This window comes from Penaeus chinensis, chromosome 14, assembly GCF_019202785.1.
Source record: "Penaeus chinensis breed Huanghai No. 1 chromosome 14, ASM1920278v2, whole genome shotgun sequence".
NCBI lineage: Eukaryota > Metazoa > Arthropoda > Malacostraca > Decapoda > Penaeidae > Penaeus > Penaeus chinensis.
In genome coordinates this window covers 17,729,563-17,744,820 of record NC_061832.1, presented here as the reverse complement: position 1 = coordinate 17,744,820, position 15,258 = coordinate 17,729,563, and the positions used below count along the sequence as shown (strand labels likewise).

The 15,258-nt window shown below is 36.8% G+C and overlaps 1 protein-coding gene across 2 annotated transcripts in view; it reads right to left on the bottom strand.

The window, feature by feature from the left end:
• The window catches only part of LOC125032584 (FK506-binding protein 15-like), an 18,521-nt gene extending 4,069 nt beyond the window's left edge, over positions 1-14,452 (bottom strand). The window contains exons 1-16 of one of the 2 annotated variants that reach the window (XM_047623833.1): positions 14,316-14,452; positions 10,550-10,762; positions 9,098-9,242; positions 8,652-8,747; positions 8,213-8,368; positions 7,870-7,989; positions 5,388-5,544; positions 5,072-5,214; positions 4,651-4,863; positions 4,333-4,506; positions 3,874-4,124; positions 3,610-3,769; positions 3,104-3,481; positions 2,374-2,454; positions 1,948-2,154; positions 1,532-1,616 (exon numbers count right to left, since the gene is read on the bottom strand). In XM_047623833.1, the coding sequence (XP_047479789.1) occupies positions 1,532-1,616; positions 1,948-2,154; positions 2,374-2,454; positions 3,104-3,481; positions 3,610-3,769; positions 3,874-4,124; positions 4,333-4,506; positions 4,651-4,863; positions 5,072-5,214; positions 5,388-5,544; positions 7,870-7,989; positions 8,213-8,368; positions 8,652-8,747; positions 9,098-9,242; positions 10,550-10,762; positions 14,316-14,368 (2,632 nt within the window). In that variant the 5' untranslated portion in view covers positions 14,369-14,452. Of the gene's footprint in view, positions 1-959; positions 1,617-1,947; positions 2,155-2,373; positions 2,455-3,103; positions 3,482-3,609; positions 3,770-3,873; positions 4,125-4,332; positions 4,507-4,650; positions 4,864-5,071; positions 5,215-5,387; positions 5,545-7,869; positions 7,990-8,212; positions 8,369-8,651; positions 8,748-9,097; positions 9,243-10,549; positions 10,763-14,315 lie in introns of both variants that reach the window. The other variant, XM_047623832.1, reaches the window with a different exon arrangement.
• Positions 14,453-15,258: the final 806 nt, after the last annotated feature.

The following is a 15,258-nucleotide window of genomic DNA, read 5'->3' as shown; positions in this document are numbered from 1 at the left end:
TGCAATTTAAGTAGCTCCAAGAATGCACCCCAACAAGAGATAGAGACTGTGTTCTGAACTTTTGCTTAGGCATTTCTCTCAGATCTGCCCAAGATGATGGCACCATACTGAAACTTTGCCACAGATACATCCACTGAAAATATGAAGCCTTAAGTATTCATTACACAAAGAAAAGCTGTGCCATATATTTAAAAATTACCTTTGTCTATCATCTTCATATCAGACATGTATAAATATAAGAGACATATATAAAATATATCCCAATGAGACTGAAGCACACACAAAAAATAAGATAATATAACATACAATATATCTAACTAATTAAATGCAAATATATAGTCCTTAATGACAGCATATTTATCTTTTTCATAAACACACTAGTTTCTATTTTCACAATCTTCCTGACTGTGGGCACATAGATTTTCTTTAATCATCTACCTTTTGCCCTAAAATTCTATAAAATTCTCAAGCGTAATTTTGCCAATTAATATCCACATAAAACCTCAAGTGCAAATACCCTACGGATGAAACAAGAATAACTTACCTTTGCTGCTAATTCAGTGTTCAGTGGTTTAAAATGATGAAGAAGACGAAAGCAGAGTGAATAAGTGCTACAGAAAGAGTGTTATTCCCATGCTGAGTCTACAAATTGTTATCTGTTCAGAGCATAGCAAGAGACTGAAATAACTACATTACATATGAAAAGCAAAGAAAATAAGCGTAATTCTACTACAGTAACTTGTTCAAGCAATGCTGTAGAAGCAGAGCAAAATCAAGAAACCAAGAAACTACTACAAAATGAAGGAACATAACAGAATGCAACATAATTCCTCGAATACCCTTTCCAATGTGTCTTAAAAATTGGAATTTCTTTAGAAAACAAAAAAGGGTTTCATTGTCAACTCCACACAGAATTTCTTTATTTAACCTACAAAATGCATTTACGGGAGTCTACTTACCCTTTCTAGAGAAGAGTCTCTGGAGCTATCAGACTTTTCTGTAGTGAATGTTCGTGCCTCGGTATTATCCATGTCAATGACAGGAATTCTTTGTCTGATATTTTTGTCTTCTGGTAATTTATCTGCTTCCTCTTCACACTCATTCATATCAATGCTTGATTCCTCTTTTCTCCGCCTGCTGCCTATACTACTACAATCTTCAGTATCTTTATGATTATTACAATCTGAATCATTACAACTCTTTGATATACTACAATGTAACTCATTATTCACTGTCCTATGATTAGAATCACACTGAGCTTCATCATTCTGCCTACCCTCTCCAGGACCTAAACAGTCCTCATCACTGGGGTTCTGACTAGATCCTCCCTTGTTGCCCTCTTCTGACCAGCTGTTTGGGTTCCCCTCCTCATCAGTGACAGGGTTTTTTCCCCTCTCCTTACTCGCCTGGGATTCAGGCTGTTCAGTCTCATGAACTACTTTCTCTTCCAGGCTACTGTTTACGTCACTATGATTACTTTCTAAAGCTTCTCCTGTGATCTGACTTTTGTTACTTGGACCTACATCATTACCTAAGCTGTCCTGGGAAATGGGTGGAGCATCTGCTGTAGAGATCTTCTTCTCTTCTACCTCTGCTAACAATTTTAAAGTTGTGTCCTATGGAAGTAATAGATACTAGTAAACTCTGCATCCATTACACAAGATACATACAAGACTAATCTTAGCTGAATTTCTGTATTTTAAAGATTGTCAATTTATCAATACTTTTATTCAAATTCTTTTATAATGTTTACTTTAGGGGTAATATAAACAACTACATGAAATTTGAAGCAAAATCAGTATATATAAATAACTAAGTGTTTACAAACTGGAAGTATAGTTAAAATCCCAAATCTCATTTTTAAGATTTTAGTGAAGCTGAAGTAAACTGTAAAATACAATACTTCCAGAATTTCCCTTTTCCCAAATTAGTCTGTTAAAAACTTACCCTTATTACAGTGAGCAGCTTCTCCATGACAATACTTCCTAAATAGGATTCTTCTTCCACAAATTGTGCCTTGAGAGTTTTGAATACTGTATTCATAACTTTTTTAACAGCAGTTACTAGCTCCTGCGGATTACCGCTGGCCTTCTGAAGCTGCTCAACCTTCTTCTTTAATAAAGCATTTTCATTATGTAGGTTTTCTATTTCCTTCTGCAACAAGAAAGAAGTGCATTCAACAAAAAGCATCTTAAATAAATCCATATGAAAGATTGTTCAGTTATTTAACCTATCTATTTTTCAAAGAATCCACCACCTTTATTATAAGCATGCTGCTTGGTATGATGAAGACTTGAGTAAATGTGAAGTATATCTAAATAAATTGTTTTCATATCCTTTAGATCCATTAAGTGCCTTCATCACTTTGCATACCTGCTGTGTATTTGAGTTCCCAGACTGTTCTTCCTCAAGCTGTGAGAAGTGCTTCTTCCAGTCTGACTTTTCCTTTTCCAGCTGTGTGAAGTTATAGAAAATTTTATTTTCCTCTTTTTTATCCAAATACATACTTAATGTGTTTTACCCAATGCCGACAGGCATGACGTGTACGTAGGTGCTATGAACACTGTGAGTTACTTGTTTGATTGTTTTTACACATAGATGGCTACACTTGCATTAAGTCACCAATAAGCCAATTACGAGTACTGCCTGTCTCACCCGTTTACCCTTTTTCTTTGATTTACAAAAATATTTACTGTTATCTTATTTTGCTGTTACTAATGTTTATAACATTATAGTAATTATAATGTTTATTATAAAAATAACACCATAAATATTCATATTCATCAGATATTCATAGCACTAGTAAAAAATATATTTTTCCTGCCAATTCAAAAATCAGGTAAGGTCACAAGGTCTACTAATTGACTCCTTAGTGGCTAAGCACTAGCAGAGCCATCTATGTGCAGAGAAATTTCACAAAAAATATAAAAAATGAGCACAGCATTTTCTCAATTTTTTATTAATTTTCCCTGGCGGAACTGGGTTAAGTACAGAACACTTTTCATACCTTTCATTTATGTAAAATACTTTGTGATTTTAACCAAACCTATAAGTGACATAAAAAAAAAAAAAAAAAAAAAAAATTGCTTGAAATTAAACTCACTTCTTTAATTTGCTGCTCTGCCTTCTGCAGATTCAGTTCTGTAGCTTCCAACTGGTTCTTCAGTTTCCCATGTTCCACTTCTGATGATTTTACTTGTTCTTCTTCTTTGGAGGTATGCTGGCTTGCCATGGCAGCTAACTCTTTCTGTAATGACTGCTTAGCTGCCTCAGCAGCATCAAGTAAACCTTTTATACTTTCATTTTCTTTTTGTGCATTCCTTAGTTGCTCTTGAAGATCTTCATTATCATTAGCTCTTTGGTTTTGAATTGCAGTCTGTAGTTCTTGGTATTTATTTTGTTCTTGTCTAATCTGTATCATCAGATTAGATATTTCTTGTTGTTGGGAATCTTTGCCAATCTTTACCTCATTTAATTCCTCCTGTTATAAGGAGAAAAAAATACAACTTTATGCATTCCAACTGACATTAAGAAACAAAAATGATTATTGACTAAGTTAATATTTCTAACATCAAAATTTGACATAAGCACCTGAATGCTATACCACACCTTTAATACTGATAATTGCTGCTGTGTCAGAGCAAACTGTGCAGCAAGAGAAGCTTTCTCCTCTTTTAGGGTAATGACTTCTGATATGCTCACACTAGAACTTGCTTGCTGACTCTGCTCACTTTTAGCAATTAGCAACTCTGCCTTTTCCTCCAAGAGTCTGAAAATAAAATATGTGACATCAACACACAGTCAAAAATATAAACAAAAAGTTTTTCATCTGTTAGTCACGTCTCACATTGAGTAAAACCAATTAGACCTTACTTCTGATTTTTCTGCAACATTTGTGTTAAAGCTGTATTCAATTCCCCTATTTTCCCATTATACTCCAGAAGCTGAGATTTCATGCTGTCATTTTCACTGACAATGGTTGTAATCTGCTTCAGGAGGCCTTGAGGGTCATAGCTTGAAGGGGGAGCAAAGGCTTGACTGTGATGCATGGCCATCATATTTGATGGAATCATTGTGTTTGAAAACTGACCTCCTCTTTCCACATTCTGTTCAACCTTTTCTAACTGGAATACGGTCAGGGACAAGATGAGTGAAAGAAATATATAAATATGACAAGCAAGAAATAAACGTCACACATCACTCACTGGCTATTTAAATTATGTCAACATTTTGAAAACTAATATGGTTTACTTTTAATAAATGCTATATAAATATTTCTTTAATGGAATGAGCAGATTAAATAACAAACTAAAATACATATGAATATTTTACCTTACTGGAGATTTTGTCTAACTGATCTGACATCTTGGATAGTGATATTCTAAGGTCTGTATTTTGGGATCTTGACTCTGAAAAGAGGAGGGAGAGTGTGGGGTCTGGTGCAGGAGTCGGGGCCGGAGGAATTGCCTGAGGTGCTGCAGTTAGTCCTGCTCCAGGGTATGCATGCTGACATAAAGTTGAAAAAAAGAGTATTATATTAATTTGTGGAAATTTAACAACAATTCACTAGATGTCAGTTTAATTATCTAAGTTATGTTTTGTCCTCCTCAATTTTCTACTGTACACTTATATAAACAAATGCATACTAACCATCACTCCCGGCTGTTGCCATGCAGCTGACTGATAAACAACCAAGGGCTGTGGAGAAGCAAGATTAGGAGGTCTGGGAGCTGGCTCTGGTTTGGTCACATCAGAGCGAGCAGAGGGAGCGCGGGGTCTGATTGCAGGCGTTGCTGCTAACTCCTCTACTGACCCAGACATAGAACCATCAGTGAACTTGGTATTTCTTCTTGAAATTTCCTCCTGAGGTGTATATATAAATTTTTTTGATAAAAATGTAAAATACTAAAAATATAATCACAACTACTTTTAGAATTTACATTGTGTTTACCAAACTTTATAGATTTCCCCTCAAAGTTAAAATCTTCTCTCTAAAATTCAGATCCTGTGACATTTGATCCAGAGTACATACAAAGCATATAACGCAACTAAACAACAAAAGGGTGCATACCACTTCACTCTCAGAATCAGTGGGTGGTGTATGAATATTGCCTGGTCTAGAGGGAAGCAAGGGATGTCCCACTCTCGCCATGCGTGAGACAATTGATGCCTTTGTGTTGGTGTGTGCCTCTTCCTTGGGGCTGGTCCCACTGTCTAGGGGAAGATTCAAGGAAAGCTTTTGAAGGACGTGTTCTTGTGCCTAAATGCTCTGTGATATGTCCAAATACCAAATCATGTGAGTTTGTGTTAGTCATCAAAAAAATCACTTGCAGTCTATAACACTACCACATAGCAGAAGAATGTGAACATGAAATCAAAGTCTTTACCTTCAGGTAGCATGTCTAATGTACTGGAACCGATGTCATTTTCCTCTTTGTGGCCATGATGAGAATCAACTTGTGGGGTACTTCTGCCCGAATGGTCACTTCCCTTCTGCTTTATTCGCTCTACACTCACATCATACATGAAGAGAGAGTTCTTCTCCTGTTAAACAAATAAAGTAAATAAATTCTATTTAATATGTATCCTCATATTTCTGACTTCTGATGCCAAATTGATTTCATATTCAATCCATGCATAACATATCCATTAACATATCAAGTAAGTCCACAACAACTACAATTTTTTTACTGATATAACTAATATCACCAAAATCTTCTGCCTTTCAACTGGCCTTTCTTTTTCTTGCTCTGCCCTCTCTCTTCTCGCCTTCTCTCACTTTTTGGCTTTGCTCTCTCTTTCCCTTTTGTGTATATTTCAAAAGCACAATTCTTACTCCTTCCTCTCTTTCCCACCTCCCTCTAGTCTGTTTGTCTCTGTCTACCCTCTCTCTCTCACTATGCCATATCCCCCTCCTCCTCATTTTTCTGTTTGCCCCCATTTACTCTCCTCTCTTTCTCCTTCTTCTTATCTTTCTGTCTTCCTCTCCCTCTCTCTTCCCCTTCATCTCTCTCTCACTCTCTCTCTTTTTCTCTCCCTCTCTCTCTGTTCCTCTCTTTCTCTCTTTCTTTCTTTCTTTCTTTCTTTCTTTCTTTCTTTCTCTCTCTCTCTCTTCTCTCTCTCTCTCTCTCTCTCTCTCTCTCTCTCTCTCTCTCTCTCTCTCTCTCTCTCTCTCTCTTCTTTCTTTCTTTCTTTCTTTCTTTCTCTCTCTCTCTCTCTTTCTCTCTCTCTCTCTCTCTTTCTCTTTCTCTTTCTCTTTCTCTTTCTCTTTCTCTTTCTCTTTCTCTTTTCTCTCTCTCTTTCTCTTTCTCTTTCTCTTTCTCTTTCTCTCTCTCTCTCTCTCTCTCTCTCTCTCTCTCTCTCTCTCTCTCTCTCTCTCTCTCTCTCTCTCTCTCTCTCTCTCTCTCTCTCTCTCTCTCTCTCTCTCTCTCTCTCTTTCTCTTTCTCTTTCTCTTTCTCTTTCTCTCTCTCTCTCTCTCTCTCTCTCTCTCTCTCTCTCTCTCTCTCTCTCTATTCTCTCTCTCTCTCTCTCTCTCTCTCTCTCTCTCTCTCTCTCTCTCTCTCTCTCTCTCTCTCTCTCTCTCTCTCTCTCTCTCTCTCTCTCTCTCTCTCTCTCTCTCTCTCTCACACATCCTTTTGTTTCCTCTCCCACACCCTTTCCCTTTCTCTCCCACACCTTCTCCCTTTCTTTCTCTCCCACACCCTTTCCCTTTCTCTCCCACACCTTCCCCCTTTCTTCTCTCCCACACCCTTTCCCTTTCTCTCCCACACCTTCCCCTTTTCTTTCTCTCCCACACCCTTTCCCTTTCTCTTCCTCTTTCTCTCTCCTGTTCTCCATCCCTCTATCTCTCCCTCTTCCTCTCCTTTTCTCTATCCCTCGCTCTCTCTCTCTCTCCCTCTTTTTTGTCTTCACCCCTTTCTTTCCCCTTCACTTTCTTCATTCCTCTCTACCTTTCATTCTCTGTCCCTATCTTTCAACCTCTCTCTGAGTCTGTTTCTGTTTGTCTGTCTCTTTCTCCCCCTTCTCCCTCTCTCTCTTTGTACCTCTTCCTCTATTCCATTCTTCTCCTCCACTCTCTCTTCTTCTGCCTTTCCCTCTCCCTCCATCTTCCTCTTTCTTTCCTTTTCTCTTTCCTTCAGCCAACAAGAATAGTGTAAGTTATGATGAAGACACTTATCGTGGAGGTGCGTGATGGGGTAGCAACATGACAGCTGGTCTATGTCAGCTGGGGGAAGTGGTCCTGGCAAATAGGTATGGGATGGACAAGGAGCAGAGCTAAAGGACTAGTCAAAAAGTCTGTAAAGAAAAGCTAACTGTCTAACCTCTCTTTACAAAGGCAGGAAATGAAGTGTGCATGAGCTTTTTCTGTGATGTCTTTATATAGGTCAGCTGTGTGAGCTTTGTAGAGGCATTACTGAATGGCTTGACTGGTGGGGAGTAGGGATGAAGGGGGTTAAGCTTCAGGCCATATTGGGATATTGGTGAACCACACGGATGCAGCAGGATATATGACACTCTCTCTATGTCATTGTCTGTTTGTCTGTCTATACCCCTCTATCCCTCTGTCTCTATGTCTCTTTATCCCTTATCCTTTCTTTGCTCTTACCTCCTAATTTACCCCTTGGAGTAGTACACTTTATTTTTCTATACTTTTCACTCTACCAGTCCCTTATGCTCTACCTACCTTTACCTTCCTCCTTTCAAAATCTCTCTTTTTTTTACATTATTTCTTTGTTATCATTTCTCCTTTTTCCCATTCTTTTTTTCTTTACTATTTTCTTTCTTCATCTACTCTCTTTCAGTATCCCTGTTGTACTACCACTCTATATATCTATCCATCCCTTCATTTCTATTCCAATCTCAATTACCTTTTTCTCAAGAAGAAAGATTAATCTCCGACTATTCTTCTGCAACCCGAGAAGGCCACACTCCCACCCGCCTGATGTTTCTTTTAACCTGACCCGATGGGCCGACTTGGTTTCTTCTGCCTTTGTAGGGAAAATATAACAAATATAATATATTAATTCAAATGTTAAAATATACATTGCCATTGCCAAATCAAACTTGCAGGTTATTTAACACATAATCAGAATAGTTGAAAAGGACTTATTACCTAAAATAAATTTGGAATTTGGAACAGATCTAACCATGATCATAAACAAATGCACTTGGAAAATTTGGTAACAATAACACGTCACAGTCTTGACAAACCTGGTTTCCTTTCCTTCCACTTATAATGCTCCACTTGGAAAATGAGATTTGAGCTTGGTCCCCTTCTTGTAAGACTGGTCCTTCCCCCACTGTTACATCCTGAGTGACTTGTGTTTTATCTACTGTTTGCGCTGCCAAGGCTCGACACACACCAACCTAGTGAAGTATTAATGGAAAACATGGAACACTTTTCACTGGAATATTAACAATATTAAGAATTTCATTTTTGTTCCAGTATGATGATATGTGTATATATATATATATCAATTAGCAAATAAATATATGAATATATATAAATTAAAAACCAAATATATCTACACAATAATAATAATCATAAAGGCAGCTTTGAATAATGAGCTGGATAATACAATATAACTTCCTTTTCACTGAAAATATAAAAATCAAATAGATTTCTGTAGTAACGCTTTATATCCATTACCTGAATAACTAACTCAGCATAAGGGGCAGCATCTATCATAACTGACCAGCTCTTTTGCTGATCATCACTAAAGTTAACATAGTTATTTGGCTGGACCTGCAAATACAAGAGACATCAATATATTTCAAGGAAATCAATTATTAACTCCTGTTAATTAATCAAAATGAAAAAAAAAAAGGTTATCTGTATTTTTCCCTCACATGTGCATTTTCATGTATATATATTGGTAAAACTGTGTTTGCATGTGTATACATACATACATACATACATACATACAGAGATAAAGACAGGGACAGAGACACAAGCAGAGACAGACAAAGAGACACACACACACACACACACACACACACACACACACACACACAAATGCATGTGTGTGTGTATAAAACTTTGGCTCTGACCTAACATGTGCATCATGTAGTCAACCTTGGAAAATTCTTTCTTACTGTGAAATTAAACTGATGATGAATCCTAGCTCTTGTAAGATGATCTTGCTTTGACCGATAAAGCAGCAGCTGGAAACTCTTCTCAGCATAGTTCCCCAAGACACAACACATAACACGACCTTGAGGCTGGGCCACACCATTCACACTGTAAATACAAGCATCATTAGTACCTCCTGTTATACTGAACCAGTCACAAGATAAAAAACATTCATAAATGCTGGGTGCACCTAAGACAACATCAAGTCAGAGCTAAATGTTCAGTAGGTTTTCCAATTATGATACTGATCAAATAAAATCTAATAAACACATTCACAAAAAGAATTTATAATATATATATATACAAATATATATATATATATATATATATAATATTTACATATTTATATTTATTGATTTATAAATTTATATATTTATATAAATTTATATATATCTATATTCTTATATATTCATAAATATAAATATATATATATTATATATACAAATTATATATATATTATACATATATTTTGTATATTTTACATATATATATGTGTATATATATACACATATATCTATATCTATGTGTATATATGTGTATGTGTGTGTGTGTATGTGTGTGTGTGTGTGTGTGTGTGTGTGTGTGTGTGTGTGTGTGTGTGTGTGTGTGTGTGTGTGTGTGTGTGTGTGTGTGTCTGTGTGTGTGTGTGTGTGTGTGTGTGTGTGTGTGTGTGTGTGTGTGTGTGTGTGTGTGTGTGTGTGTGTGTGTGTGTGTGTCTGTGTGTGTGTGTCTGTGTGTGTGTGTCTGTGTGTGTGTCTGTGTGTGTGTGTGTGTGTGTGTGTGTGTGTGTGTGTGTGTGTGTGTGTGTGTGTGTGTGTGTGTGTGTGTGTGTGTGTGTGTGTATGTGTATGTGTATGTGTATGTGTATGTGTATGTGAATGTGTAAGTGCATGTGCATGTGCATGTGCATGTGCATGTGTATGTGCATGTGCATGTGCATGTGCATGTGGATGTGGATGTGGATGTGGATGTGGATGTATATGTATGTATATGTATGTGTATATATATGTATATAAATATGTATATTTATATATATATTGTAACTGTACATATGACAAAATATAAAATACTTATCATCTTATTAGAACTTAAACATCTAAAATTAAACATAACAGGTGTCATTCTTTGGGGATGGCAGTGAAAATTCTCCCCCCTCTAACTATGCCACTGTCTATCTATCCATACATATAATCTTGTATATCTCCATATTTTATGAATGTGTACACAGATTGGTAGATATATATATATAGACAAATAGGTAAACAAACAGACATAGACATATACAAAAAAAAAAAAATATTCTCTTCTCTTTCTACTAGTACAGCAAAAGAGAAAAGCACACAACCAAAGGAAAGAAAAAAAAAGACGGTTGAAAAATGAAAGAATGAAAAAAACACAAATCATTAAGCACTTACAACAAATATGCATGGACTGGGGCTGCAACCAACACTGCAGGCGCTTGTGTTTTTGACTGCTGTGGGGCTGGCGAAGGGGAGTTATTTTTTCCACTTCCACTTCCACTACTTGCTGAGTCACTTCTCTCAGGTCGTGGCTGCTTGGGGGCAACATACTTCAAGTTGGAGGACTTGCTTGTCGTGCTGCTACCAAATAATGATGATAATCTTGAGCTGAAAGAAAAAACAGAAACTATTCATATTTCTTTCTGTATGCTTCAAATCCTGTAATTGTTGAAAATCTATACTATACAATTTAAAAAATAATAGTAATAGCTTATCTTTAGAACTCTTAGGGTAGCTATATCATCATAATCCAAAATTTTCCATGCTATTAACATAAACATTCACCACAGCTAAAGCATATTAGTTCTCAAACTGGGTGTCACAGAATTCCAAAATAAAATAAATTTTGGATTTAAATGTTGACTTCCTCATACAACTGGTAAGTATATGTTTGATGTTTGAGAATGCAACTTGTGTTTTTTTTTGCTTTCAGCTCAGGTAGTTTGCAGAACAGGTGAAGAGGCACTGTGCTGTAATGGTAAATTTATGTGAGGTGGGGTGGAGCAGGGTGGTTAAAGAACATGGGGATGCAGACAGAGTACTTAAGGTTAGAGTGCTATCACTAAGGAGAGGTTGGGAACAATGGCTATAAGACAATACTGAAGTATTTCATCTATACATGACTTGATGAAGAGGACCAATATGCCATGTATCTATATATGAGCAATGACAATGAAAGCTGCTGTATGTTGTGTGCTCTATACACTCCTGTATCTGAAGAATTACAGTCCTTTCATGTAAAGGCAAACACGTTTTTTATAGTTTTTAAAGAAAAGAATAATCTTAAAAGAATCATTGCATCATCATCTATAATTTCACACTTGTTCAAGAGACTAAATGTCAAGCATACATGGCACCTGACACCTGGTGCTTATACTATTTCTGACAGAGCTTTTCTTGAAAGCAACTTTTATTATTTTGTGGGATGCTACTGAGAGAAAATGCTCCATTTTAATTGCTCTGTAAGATATCCTTTTTATATCAAAAGCCTCTGTGGTTGCCTAAGTATAAAAAACACACCAATTAGATAAAAAATCAAGACCATTCTTGTTGGCAATGAAATACTATTGATTCACTGATACTGAAATTAATCTAAAATGAACCAATATGATGAAATTGATGGACCAACTGTGGCAGAGAGTCCCCATATGCCTCCTCCAACAAAAGCCACCCTTGTCTCACTTCGCAGCAGAACACTTGCAGTAATCCTGTATAAGCTGTTGCATATGCACAATCATCAAGCAGCAAATGTGCCAGTCTTGCTGTCATAGTACTCATTGCATGTTTTGAAAGTTAAGTATGTTATTACTACTTGTGTTTCTGAAATCTTTCACAATATTTGTTGAAATGGACTCAATGAATTTACTACCTCATGGCTAATACTAAATTCTATGAAGTACAATAACTGTGTTACCAACCATACTGCACCATTACCATTCATGATAAGGTACATTGCATCTTTAAATGTACTGAATACTGTAATGGATGAAACAGTAATGTAGGAAAAGGTAAGGAGGCAAAGCCCCTCACTAAGAAAATATGGTGAATTGGAGGGGTTCTGAGGCAGAGCCTGCAGCCAGAGAAATAAGGTAATCTGGAGGGGGTCCATGGCAGAGTCTGCAGCTATTAAAACAGGGAGATCAAAGAGGATCCAGGGGCAAAGCCCCTAGCTTTGGATGGTTAATAGTTCATACAGTGTACTTTGTAGTAACTTGTGTATTTAGGATGGGGCTCACTTGTTTGTTTGTTTGCAAAATACCAGGTCAAATCTTCTATGAGCCTTAGCTCAGGCTCTTCTTTTTTTTTAATTTTCCCCTCATATTTTAAAATGCCTGGCATCAGAGATTTTGCTTGTATTTCCCCCAAATCCCTGTTTCTCACATGACCCCCCAAGATTGTTGGCTGGAGCTTGTATCTTTAACAGATACAATTTTTTTGAGCTTGAAAAGTTGCAAAAATTCCAAGATGTCTCATTTTTCTATAGATAGTAACAAAATAACTAATTCAACAGTGGATCTTTTCAATGATATGTGGTATTTGTTTTGAAAATTAATAACTACCTTTAAATGAATATTGCCCCTTAGTTGTTTCTGATAATTTTGGTTATGCAGTAACCTTTTTCAACTGGTACACAGTATTTTGGAATATAACATCCTAAATGGCTTTTGATATCTTCTGGTGGGTTGTGCAGAGTTACCGATACCCTATATAAGTATGAATATGCAGGAAAATAAATGAGATAAGAGGAAAGCAGTTATCAACTCAATAATCATTTACCACCTACTCAATTCCTGTTGTGTGAGAGGTGTCACATAGGTAGTAACTATTGGAAAAAGACAGCTTTATTCCATAATCTAAGTTGTTGTGACTGGGCATACCTTTCAAGCATTACCCAAGGGGAGGGGGATTTCTTCTATAAATTTGTTACTATACTTTGTAAAAACTACATCATAGATGGAAAATGGGTATTTGTAACCAGGAGTGATGCACCCTCCAGAAATGAAGTCCCAAAACCAGGCTATTATGCAAACCCAAAATTTCAAACCTAACCTTTCCTACCTTTTATTTATTCCCTAGACAGGGGCACCCCCATTTTATTAGCACTCTGTGTCAAATTCAGAGAACATGACATTGAGATCATCAGTTTGCAGTAAATACGTTGCTGCAGCTGTACCTGTGTTGCTTATTACTCTATTTCTCATGCTCTATAAGATGGCAGTGTCCATGTCCCTCTATCCTTGTGCGTTGCTCTTACCAACACCAACCAGAAATCAATCTACTTTTTTCACATAGTTTATCCTGTGCAGTATGTATGCCTAAAATACTAATTTTGGTCAATATGTAGAAGAGGGTAGTGGGTTCCTTTTCGAAACAATTTTGATGTTTTTCTGCATGAAATCCACTGCTTTCAACAATTCTAGGCATTGTTCCTTGTACAAATGAATCGTTGAGGAGATATGATCACCATCTCCATCGACAATCTTGATTTGATAGTCCCGATAGCAGGGGAGGGCATGAAGTATATCAGGGAAATTATGTGGTAAAACAGGACCCCATGGTTGTTAAACAAAACATCCTAACCCAACATCCAACATAACCTAACACCGTGGTATATATTCCCTAGCCAGGGGGCTTTGTCTCCTGGACCCCCATGGTAGTATATGTGCAAAGCCAGGAGGCTATGCCCCCTGGACCCCCATACTACTATATACACTTAGCCATGGGGCCCCCGTAGGTAGTATATGGGTTTAGAATTCACCTTCGCAATGTAAACAAGATGAGCGACTTAGCCAAAATTGGGGGATCTTCATTTGCACACATATTGCCATAGAACTTTGTCTTGGTTTGTATAGTTCTATCATTTCATTTAGGTTTTATTACCCAACTCTGCCACTACCTTATACTACATATTGTCCCTAATTTCTCCTCTTCCAATCAGGAAATACAAATGCCCTCTTTAAAGTTATTCTTTTCGATGCCTAGCTTCTCAATACCTGTAATTAACCAGGTAACAATTAAGTGCCTAAGTTTTCGCTATAAATCACGACTAAATTTTACGGGAATAATGATGACCTGTCATTATACTAACGCCTTCCGCCCTTCACCAGTACCAAATCTTTCCCTTCCACATATCTCAAAATGGTAAAACATATCCACCCACCTCGACGACGGAACAAAATCATCATCGTCTTCCTCTGCACCAGCTGGGAACATGTTTTCTCGCTGAAAAAGCACAAAATCGAGAGCTTCCGCGGCTCTTGTTATTGTCGCCCGGCGTTGTTTACTCCCACCAGCTGATTGCTCGGTCACGTGACCCGCCTCCTTTTCAGACCGCATTACTCACTTTTCTCATTCAGTAAAGATGGAAACTCTACACTGCGTTAGAATCAACTTTACTTTGGTACTTGTATTCCAAATCTGTATGTTCTTGTGCGATATTAGTTTTTTTTATATATATAAATACAGTATGGATACACACACACGCATACATACATACATACACACAGACACACACACACGCATACATACATACATACACACAGACACACACACACACACACACACACACACACACACACACACACACACACACACACACACACACACACACACACACACACACACACACATGTGTGTGTGTGTGTGTGTGTACATAAAATATATATATATATATGTACATATATATATGTAATTGTGTATGTGTACGTATATGTGTGTGTGTAAATATATATGTATGTATATATATATGTGTATATATGTATATGTATATATATGTATATATATATGTATATATATGTATATATAATTGTGTATGTGTATATATATTAAATATATATGTATATATATATATATAGTATATGTACACACATACACACACATGTGTGTGTATGTGTGTGCGTGTGCGTGTGCGTGCACATGGACATACACATACACACTCGAAGTGACTGCGGGGACACTTCTCTTCCCTCGAGCGTGAGGGAAAGTCATGACAAGTGTTTACCCAATATCATTTCAGTCATGACTTTATATTTATCTGGCCATTCACAGACACACACATATATACATATATATACACTATACATACATATATATATACATACATA